Source organism: Dendrobates tinctorius, unplaced genomic scaffold (genome assembly GCF_039654945.1).
Source record: "Dendrobates tinctorius isolate UK_male_01 unplaced genomic scaffold, ASM3965494v1 ptg000151l, whole genome shotgun sequence".
Lineage (NCBI taxonomy): Eukaryota > Metazoa > Chordata > Amphibia > Anura > Dendrobatidae > Dendrobates > Dendrobates tinctorius.
This window is the reverse complement of record NW_027361818.1, coordinates 22,429,658-22,441,030: the sequence shown is the minus strand read 5'-3', so window position 1 is coordinate 22,441,030 and position 11,373 is coordinate 22,429,658. Positions and strand designations below refer to the sequence as shown.

General features: G+C 42.8%; 1 protein-coding gene across 1 annotated transcript; it reads left to right on the top strand.

Annotated features, from left to right (window-relative positions):
* Positions 1-1,724: 1,724 nt before the first annotated feature.
* On the top strand, positions 1,725-9,355 carry LOC141050050 (olfactory receptor 5P56-like). The gene is made up of 3 exons (XM_073546883.1): positions 1,725-2,624; positions 8,559-8,648; positions 9,329-9,355. The coding sequence occupies exons 1-3, from the start codon at positions 1,725-1,727 to the stop codon at positions 9,353-9,355; spliced, it is 1,017 nt and encodes a 338-aa protein (XP_073402984.1).
* Positions 9,356-11,373: the final 2,018 nt, after the last annotated feature.

Genomic DNA, 11,373 nt, shown 5'->3' with positions numbered 1-11,373 from the left:
CAGTGACTGCAGATCTGGTTGTAACTGGAGTACAATACATTAGGTAACAGTAGAACAGTGACTGCAGCTCTGGGTGTAACTTGCATACAATACATTAGGTAAGAGCAGAAAAGAGACTGCAGCTCTGGGTGTAACTGGAGTACAATACATTAGGTAAGATCTGAACAGTGACTGCAGCTCTGGCTCTAACTGGACTACAATGCATTAGGTAAAAGCAGAACAGTGACTGCAGCTCTGGGAGTAACTGGAGTACAATACATTAGGTAACAGCAGAACAGTGACTGCAGCTCTGGTTGTAACTGGAGTACACTACATTAGGTAACAGCAGAACAGAGACTGCAGCTCTGGGTGTAACAGGTGTACATTAGGTAACAGCAGAAGAGTGACTGCAGATCTGAGTGTAACTGGAGTACACTACATTAGGTAACAGCAGAACAGAGACTGCAGCTCTGGGTGTAACAGGAGTACATTAGGTAACAGCAGAAGAGTGACTGCAGATCTGGTTGTAACTGGAGTACACTACATTAGGTAACAGCAGAACAGAGACTGCAGCTCTGGGTGTAACAGGAGTACATTAGGTAACAGTAGAAGAGTGACTGCAGATCTGGGTGTAACTGGAGTACACTGCATTAGGTAACAGCAGAACAATGACTGCAGCTCTGGGTGTAACATGAGTGCATTAGGCAACAGGAGAACAGTGACTTCAGCTCTGGGTGTAACTTGAGAAAAATACATTTGGTAAGATCTGAACAGTGACTGCAGCTCTGGCTGTAACAGGAGTATAATACATTAGATAACAGCAGAACAGTGACAGCAGCTCTGGGTGTAACTGGAGTACAATACATTAGGTAACAGCAGAACAGTGACTGCAGCTCTGGCTGTAACTGGAGTACAATACATTAGGTAACAGCAGAACAATGACAGCAGCTCTGGGTGTAACAGGAGAATAATACACTTGATGGTGGCCTGATTCTATCGCATCGGGTATTTTAGAGTCTCTGTTAAAATAAAAAATAGTTATATACTCACTTTCTGATGGCCCCCGGACTCTGTCCCTCCTCTCACCATGCGCCCAGCATCTTCTGGTTCCAGTAATGCTTAGCGAGAAGGGCTGAAGATGACGTCACTCTTGCGAGAGTGTGACATCATCAGCGGTGTTTCGCGCAAAGCATTACTGGAACCGGAAGATGCTGGGAGTGTGGAGAGGAGAGAAATAGTCCGGGGGCCGTCGGAAGGTGAGTATATCACTATTTTTTATTTTAACAGAGACTCTAGAATACCCGATGCGATAGAATCGGGCCACCATCTAGTATTTAGATAATTTTTCAAACATATTGTTTGATTTGTATATTCTTAGAAGTGTGTCCTTAATTTTTCTTTTATAATTATATTCAGTAATTGTCTTAATGATATAAGACTCAGGAGGCAAGGAGAAACATCTCCCCAGGCCTGTCTCACTGAGCACACTGCATTTTAGGTAGCATATAAACATCAGGACGTAATCACATTATGGTTCATATTCATTTGTCTGATGAACATCTAACAGGACTTCAGTCTAAGATTCTTTTTTACAGTCAGCTGATTTTTCATTTTTTTGGACCTTTCAAGACACAATTACATTTTTCTGACCAATTTTCTCAAAGTTGTGTAGAATATGTACAGTAGTTGTTTCCATATTTCTCACCTTGAAAGGGGCAAGTGATTCATAGTTTGCACATTTCGAAATGCAGGAAAGAAACCTAACAGGGGTCAATGAGTTTTTTCTTTTAGGGTTTCAGATCAATCAAAGCTTAAGAATTTTCTTGTTCTGTCTTTTTTTTACAGTTTATTGCATTGCATTAAGTGGGAATCTCCTGATCATCACCCTGGTGTCCACCAGCAGGAACCTCCACACTCCAATGTACTTCTTCATCTCACAACTGTCCATCAGTGACATCCTGGTGATTACAGATATTGTTCCCAACATGCTCCACATATTACTGAATAATGGAGGGAGCATTACTCTTACTGAATGCATCACTCAGTTTTATTTCTTATGCGCTTCAGAAGCGGCTGAATGTTTTCTCCTCGCTGTGATGTCTTATGACCGATATGTGGCCATCTGTAACCCTCTACGTTACTCCACCATCATGACGAGTGGATATTGTGTGATATTGTCTATGGCATGTTGGCTGTTTGGATTTTCTATTATTTTGATTTACATTATTAAAACTGCAAAGCTCATTTTTTGTGGCCCAAACACCATTGACCATTTATTCTGCGACATTGTCCCGTTACTGGAACTTGCCTGTTCTGACACCTTCATTATCCAATTGGAGATATATGTAATAGGTTTTCCCTTTGTCTTTATTCCAACCACAATCATTGTAATATCTTATACTTATATAGTTGAAACAGTCCTAAGGATCTCATCCAGTACCGGTAGACAGAAAACCTTCTCCACCTGTAGCTCCCACCTCACTGTGGTCTCCATATTCTACTGGACAATTTTTAGTGTTTATGTCATCCCAACAAAGGGTCTCACACTCACCATGAGTAAGATCCTATCACTGCTATACACTGTGTTCACTCCTTTTATTAACCCCATTATATACAGTCTGAGAAATAAAGATATCAGCAAAGCTGTGCATGAAACATTGCATAAAGCCTCATTTAGACATCTGTGATATTTCAAGTAGGCACTAAACAGTCCCAACTGCATCATTGATTAGTCAGTTTTTTATCATTAGTTTTATTACTGATTTTCACATCTGAGAAAAAAAAATTCCAAAGTTTCTCTAACCCATTGCAATGTCATTCACAACAGGAAAAAGAGTTACATGCAGTAAAATATAAATATATAGTAACTGAAAGCTGATCAAACACCTGACATGCGTTTCACAAATGCTTCATCGGAGGTCATCTGTGAAACACGCATCATGGGTTTGATGTGTGAGCTTTCTGTTACTACATATTTATGTTTACTGCATGTAACTCCTGACGTGGGACATATATTTAGTGCCCAAAAAAGAACAGATTCGGCACTGCTGCACCACCGTGGTCTCTTAGACAACTCTAAAGAAACCCCTCACACACTATATAAACGCCACATACCCCAAAGAAAGGGTGCTTAATCCTGAAGAAATAAACAAAATCCCATACTGCAATGAAAGAAGAGAGGATGGCACTCACCGTTACCAAAGGTGGGAGTCTTTATTTCATGATAAAAATGCATAGGCTCAGGAGCAATGCAGAGATTCCGGACAACGGCCGTTTTGTGCTCCTGCGCTTCAACATTGTCCGCACTCTCTGCATTGCTCCTGAGCCTATGCATTTTTATCATGAAACAAAGACTTCCACTTTTGGTAGCGGTGAGTGCCATCTTCTCTTCTTTCATTGCACATATATTTATTGCGTTTTATGTTAGACACTTTTTCACGAATATACACTCCTCAAAAAAAATTAAAAGGAACACTTAACAACAGAATATAAGTCCAAGTAAATCAAACTTCTGTGGAATCAAACTGTCTACTTAGGAAGCAGCACTAATTGGCAATCAATTTCACATGCTGTTGTGCAAATGGAATAGACAACAGATGGAAATTATTGGCAATTATCAAAACACCCTCAATAAAGGAGTGGTTCTGCAGGTGGGGACCACAGACCACATCTCAGTACCAATGCTTTCTGGCTGATGTTTTGGTCACTTTTGAATGTTGGTTGTGCTTTCACACCCGTGGTAGCATGAGACGGACTCTACAACCCAGACAAGTGGCTCAGGTAGTGCAGCTCATCCAGGATGGCAAATCAATGCGAGCTGTGGCAAGAAGGTTTACTGTGTCTGTCAGTGTAGTGTGCAGAGGCTGGAGGTGCTACCAGGAGACAGGTCAGTACACCAGGAGATGTGGAGGGGGCAATAGGTGGGCAACAACCCAGCAGCAGGACCACTACCTAAGCGTTTGTGCAAGGAGGAACAGGAGGAGCACTGCCTGAGCCCTGCAAAATGACCTCCAGCAGGCCACAAATGTGCATGTGTCTGCACAAACGGTTAGAAACTGACTCCATGAGGATGGTCTGAGGGCCCGACGTCCACAGATGGGGGTTGTGCTCACAGCTCAACACTGTGCAGGATGCTTTGCATTTGCCACAGAACACCAGGATTGGCAAGTTCGCTACTGGTGCCCTGTACTCTTCACAGATGAAAGTAAGTTCACACTGCGCACATGTGACAGACATGACAAAGTCTGGAAATGCCATTGAGAGAGATCTGCTTCCTGCAACATCCTTCAGCATGACCGGTTTGGCAGTGGGTCAGTAATGGTGTGGGGTGGCATTTCTTTGGAGGGACGCTCAGCCCTCCATGTGCTCGCCAGAGGTAGCCTGACTGCCATTAGGTACCGAGATGAGATCCTCAGACCCCTTGTGAGACCATATGCTGGTGCGGCTGGCCCTGGGTTCCTCCTAATGCAGGACAATGCCAGACCTCATGTGGCTGGAGTGTGTCAGCATTTCCTGCAAGATGAAGGCATTAAAGCTACGGACTGGCCCGCCCGTTCCCCAGACCTGAATCCGATTGAGCACATCTGGGACATCATGTCTCGCTCCATTCACCAACGTCACTGAATGTCCAGGAGTTGGCGGATGCTTTAGTCCAGGTCTGTGAGGAGATCCCTATGGAGACCATCCACCGCCTCATCAGGAGCATGAACAGGTGCTGTACAGTAGCTAGGTCATATAGGCACGTGGAGGCCACACACACTACTGAGCATCATTTCCTTGTCTTGAGGTATTTCCACTGAAGTTGGATCAGCCTGTAATTTGATTTTCCACTTTGATTTTGAGTATCATTACAAATCCAGACCTCCATGGGATATTCACTTTGATTTATATTGATAATTGTTATGTTTCATTGTTCTGAACACATTCCACTATGCAATGAATAAAAATTTGCAACTGGAATATTTCATTCAGAGATATCTAGGATGTGGTACTTTAGTGTTCCCTTTGTTTTTTGAGTAGTGTATATTTGTAAAGTAGTGAATTTTTATCTATACGCTCCCTAAATGCTGATAACTTTAATATGAAGGCTCTCACCAATTTTAGTCTTTGTCTGTATTGCTGGGATTGTCTGTGCTAGTTGTTTCTACAATATGTACAAAATAAAGTTTAATCTTTTAAGTAATTGATATCATTAGCTTTGTCCTGGCACATTTTGTTTTGTTTTCTCCATTAATTTAGCACATCTGCGGGACATTCACATTTTCTAGAATTGCCACCTTCTGTGGCTCTTACTAACAATTAGCATTAAATTGCATTCAGAAACATCTGGGAGTTAGGATTTAATAGGTTTGCGGGTTTTGTCAAGCTGTTGTCTCCAGGTGAGTTCAGTATTAAAAAAACAAGCCAACTGTGCCTCAATAACCCTTTCAGGTCCATCGCTGTGACTCCACATCTGGCGCTCTGCCAGCCTCTTACCACTTGCCCTGTGGCGATCCGGTGACTTCAAGCTCACGGCTTGGTAATAGAGAAACGTCTATAAGACACCAATCCATTACTAATCCTATAGTTGTATGGTAAATAAAGACACAGCCGGAATAAAGTCCTTTATTAGAAATAAAAACAAAACACAGTTTTACTTTTTTATTTAAAAATGACAAACCCGGTTATACTCACCTCATGTCCATTCCATTGAATCCCTCATCTGTAATAAATAGAAAAAGAAAAACAACCATATCACTCACCTGTCCATCAATCTGTCCCATGCCGTCATCCATTTCCAGGGAGGCTCACCATACAACTTCATGCTCGACATCAATAGTTTCTAATGTAACCTTTAATTTCTTCTATAAAAAAAAAAACAATTAAAAAGTGAAAGAAAACACACAACTACCACCAAAATACCATATAGGCACTAGTAGAAATACCATAGGGAGGTGCTTTACTCTAATTTAATACTGAACCACCCTGCCTGTCACTGGTGGTTGGCACCCTATACTGGCGCAGTGGTGCCCCTGCTCATTGGTGGCTCACCCTGCTGGCCCTATAAGGCCCCAAGTGGAACAGGGGAGCATGAGATACTTAAAGAAAAATAAAAAGCGTATATCAGGGGATATGTCAGAAAGAGATGTTATGATATCTGTCAAAGAAATGGTTAATCCTAGTTCTCTAAACTCACTGAAAAACAACTTATAACCCATGACATAATTTTAATTGTTATCATCTGTCTACGTGATAGGATAATTCTGCCAGTGGTCAGTTCCAAATCTCTCTCTTAATAAATGTCTAAATATGTTGAGGCCAAATCCAGTTTCTGGCCAAAACACACTAGCAGGATGTAGTTCCACGAATTGTTAAATTAATAAAAGGGAAATGCCAAAAACTCCTGTCACCTCCAATTAAATATATCTTATAATACATGATACAGTTGACATCTTGTTATATAACTATCATTCTTGCCAATTATTGTATAATTCCTCCGCCATTTTGTTAATTATTACACAATGTTACGGAATTGTCCATATTTGTTCATTTCCTTTTCTGATGAGCTATAAAAGATCTACCCTGACCCTCCCAATAAAGGAGATTAACTTGAAAGACAAGCAACCTGTGTCTCTCGTTTTATTTCTCCACTCCTAGGATCCTAGGTAAGAGAAGCTCTAAGTGAGCTTTACCCGAGGTTGGTGACTAGAAAAGAAATCCCGACGCTGACATATCAAATGTATGGCACTCAAAACACGTGAAGTCCATTAATTTATGGAAATAAAAGTATATTTGGGACAAACATGTCCTGGCATGTGGTATCACCAAGAGGGGCGGTCTGGATATAAGAATGTCAGATAAATACCCCTATATAAATTCACCTACCTAGCAGCGGGGGTTGGCAACCTATGGTTAATGAGAATGTCGCCCCACTCATCGGTGGCTATCCCTTTTATCCCTCACTAGTGTGTTAGAGGATGGAATAATCAGAGGAGGAGATAGAAAGTAAAGTGCTTAGTGCCTTACAAGAAATGCAGAGAGTCGTAACGATATTATCCAGAACCTCCATATATAGGGTAGTTCAGCAGAGAAAAACACACCTCAATAAAAGTGTAGTGATATAATGAAGGATTCCAATGTGGAAATCCAACCGCTTGTGACTCAGTTAGTCTTAGGTCCAAACAGGGCTATACATCTTAGCGTTGAACCAGAACAATCACTTATGGTAGATGAGTATGATGCATCCTTTATGATAATAGCCCCCATGGGGAGTGGAGGATAACATACAAAAGTTGCATAGTCTACACAGCAACTTAGACCTCATTTGCAACCCAAGGTACAAAAAAAAAGGCTACATAGCTGTTAGTTGTTCATATAATTACAGTGGGGAAAAAAAGTATTTAGTCAGTCAGCAATAGTGCAAGTTCCACCACTTAAAAAGATGAGAGGCGTCTGTAATTTACATCATAGGTAGACCTCAACTATGGGAGACAAACTGAGAAAAAAAAATCCAGAAAATCACATTGTCTGTTCTTTTTTCATTTTATTTGCATATTATGGTGGAAAATAAGTATTTGGTCAGAAACAAGCAATCAAGATTTCTGGCTCTCACAGACCTGTAACTTCTTCTTTAAGAGTCTCCTCTTTCCTCCACTCATTACCTGTAGTAATGGCACCTGTTTAAACTTGTTATCAGTATAAAAAGACACCTGTGCACACCCTCAAACAGTCTGACTCCAAACTCCACTATGGTGAAGACCAAAGAGCTGTCAAAGGACACCAGAAACAAAATTGTAGCCCTGCACCAGGCTGGGAAGACTGAATCTGCAATAGCCAACCAGCTTGGAGTGAAGAAATCAACTGTGGGAGCAATAATTAGAAAATGGAAGACATACAAGACCACTGATAATCTCCCTCGATCTGGTGCTCCACGCAAAATCCCACCCCGTGGGGTCAGAATGATCACAAGAACGGTGAGCAAAAATCCCAGAACCACGCGGGGGGACCTAGTGAATGAACTGCAGAGAGCTGGGACCAATGTAACAAGGCCTACCATAAGTAACACACTACGCCACCATGGACTCAGATCCTGCAGTGCCAGACGTGTCCCACTGCTTAAGCCTGTACATGTCCGGGCCCGCCTGAAGTTTGCTAGAGAGCATTTGGATGATCCAGAGGAGTTTTGGGAGAATGTCCTATGGTCTGATGAAACCAAACTGGAACTGTTTGGTAGAAACACAACTTGTCGTGTTTGGAGGAAAAAGAATACTGAGTTGCATCCATCAAACACCATACCTACTGTAAAGCATGGTGGTGGAAACATCATGCTTTGGGGCTGTTTCTCTGCAAAGGGGCCAGGACGACTGATCCGGGTACATGAAAGAATGAATGGGGCCATGTATCATGAGATTTTGAGTGCAAACCTCCTTCCATCAGCAAGGGCATTGAAGATGAAACGTGGCTGGGTCTTTCAACATGACAATGATCCAAAGCATACCGCCAGGGCAACGAAGGAGTGGCTTCGTAAGAAGCATTTCAAGGTCCTGGAGTGGCCTAGCCAGTCTCCAGATCTCAACCCTATAGAAAACCTTTGGAGGGAGTTGAAAGTCCGTGTTGCCAAGCGAAAAGCCAAAAACATCACTGCTCTAGAGGAGATCTGCATGGAGGAATGGGCCAACATACCAACAACAGTGTGTGGCAACCTTGTGAAGACTTACAGAAAACGTTTGACCTCTGTCATTGCCAACAAAGGATATATCACAAAGTATTGAGATGAAATTTTGTTTCTGGCCAAATACTTATTTTCCACCATAATATGCAAATAAAATGAAAAAAAAACAGAGAATGTGATTTTCTGGATTTTTTTTTCTCAGTTTGTCTCCCATAGTTGAGGTCTACCTATGATGTAAATTACAGACGCCTCTCATCTTTTTAAGTGGTGGAACTTGCACTATTGCTGACTGACTAAATACTTTTTTTCCCCACTGTATGTATGGCACAGTGTCCATGTGTTCCAGGGCATGCAGGGTCAATCCCCTCTGAAGAAATGCCTGTGATACCAATCGCAACCTAAACCATTATATAGTAGGCACATGTCCCCCAATTATTTGAGCATGTGTCGAGGCTCAGAATTTTCAAATGTGCCGCCCCCAGACAATGTACTGTATTCCAGAGAGGAAATGCTCTCAGCACATACCGATAGGGAAGTCCGGTGGGCATGACAGGAAGTGAGTCGCGTGCGTTCCAGCTGTGTCTCTGCTCTTGGCACTGGTGTACATGACAGGAGGTGACACATGTGTACCGCTGCGTTCCAGTACGTGCACTGACTCAGAGTTAGTGTTTGATGAGTGCATTTAATCCTGTGTTCCAGCGGTGTCTCAACTCATGCTGCCGGTGAGCATGGCAGGAAGTAGTTCATGCATTATACCATGTCGCACAGGAGCGGAGTTAGTGTGTGGTAAGTATAGGACAGGTGACAAATAAAAAAAACATATGATCTTGTGATGTCCCGGTGATGGCAAGAGATCATTTTCTTCACCTTATAAAAAGGTGCCAACCAGGTCAAGGATCATATAAGGCAAAAGGCCCTTTGAGTCTGCCGGACAAGAGAGATGACACATATAATACAAATTATAATGTGCGCAATAAAAGGCTTATATGGAGACTCATCAAGACAGGACATAACATTAATAAAAGATAAATAATAAAGGCTGTATGTTTCTAAAATTCAATAGCATATATTCCAACAAAATATTATATGCTTATGACTAGAGTTGAGCGAAACGGGTCGAAAAAATTCAAAAGTCGCCGACTTTTGGCAAAGTCGGGTTTCATGAAACGAAACCCGACTCTAGGATGAGGTCGGCCACGAGGTCGGCGACTTACGCGCCAAAGTCGCGTTTCAAAAGTTTGTTTTGCGCTCTTTTTCAGCCAATCAGGATCCACGGACACTGTGGGCAACGTGATGACATAGGCACAGGTCACCACCATCTTTCAGAAGGGCATGCAAGTGATTGGCTTGCTTTGGTGGGGGTCACAGGGGGTATAAAAGGGCGTGCACGCCGACCGCCATCTTACTTCTGCCGATCTTAGTATAGGGAGAGGTTGCTGCTGATTCTGTAGGGAGAGCGTTAGGCAGGGAAGAAGACAAAAAAACTGCTTCTGCTGCTAGCGATTTGGCCTGCACAACACACCAGTCACTGTGTGTGCAGTGCAAGGGGAGGCTATATAGTGGTGTATCAGTGATGTTGGTTGTTGGGCTGCCTTTTAAGGCTTCCTGACAGGCTGGCATTGCTGTTTACCCACTGCTCCGCAAACTGCTTTTTTAAAAGCAATCCCAATTTTTTTTTTTTGTCCTGCTGAGAAGAAAAAAAAACTGCTTCTGCTGCTAGCAATTTGGCCTGCACAACACACCAGTCACTGTGTGTGCAGTGCAAGGGGAGGCTATATAGTGGTGTATCAGTGGTGTTGGTTGTTGGGCTGCCTTCTAAGGCTTCCTGACAGGCTGGCATTGCTGTTTACCCACTGCTCTGCAAACTGCTTTTTTAAAAGCAATCCAATCTCCCTTATCCTCTAGTCACTTTTGTCACAGCTGTGCCATCGAGCTTGTCACATAGCACTCAGATATCAGTGGGCCTCACACAATCCAAAAGTGTCCACTGTCCACAAGTGTGTGCAGAAATTCAAAATCTCCCTTATCCTCTAGTCACTTTTGTCACAGCTGTGCCATCGAGCCTGTCACATAGCGCTCAGATATCAGTGGGCCTCACACAATCCAAAAGTGTCCACTGTCCACAAGTGTGTGCAGAAATTCAAAATCTCCCTTATCCTCTAGTCACTTTTGTCACAGCTGTGCCATCGAGCCTGTCACATAGCGCTCAGATATCAGTGGGCCTCACACAATCCAAAAGTGTCCACTGTCCACAAGTGTGTGCAGAAATTCAAAATCTCCCTTATCCTCTAGTCACTTTTGTCACAGCTGTGCCATCGAGCCTGTCACATAGCGCTCAGATATCAGTGGGCCTCACACAATCCAAAAGTGTCCACTGTCCACAAGTGTGTACAGAAATTCAAAATCTCCCTTATCCTCTAGTCACTTTTGTCACAGCAGTGCCATCGAGCCTGTCACATAGCGCTCAGATATCAGTGGGCCTCACACAATCCAAAAGTGTCCAGTGTCCAAAAGTGTGTGCAGATATTCAAAATCTCCCTTATCCTCAAGACACTTTTGTCACAGCAGTGCCATCGAGCCTGTCACATAGCGCTCAGATATCAGTGGGCCTCACACAATCCAAAAGTGTCCAGTGTCCAAAAGTGTGTGCAGATATTCAAAATCTCCCTTATCGTCTAGTCACTTTTGTCACAGCAGTGCCATCGAGCCTGTCACATAGCGCTCAGATATCAGTGGGCCCCACA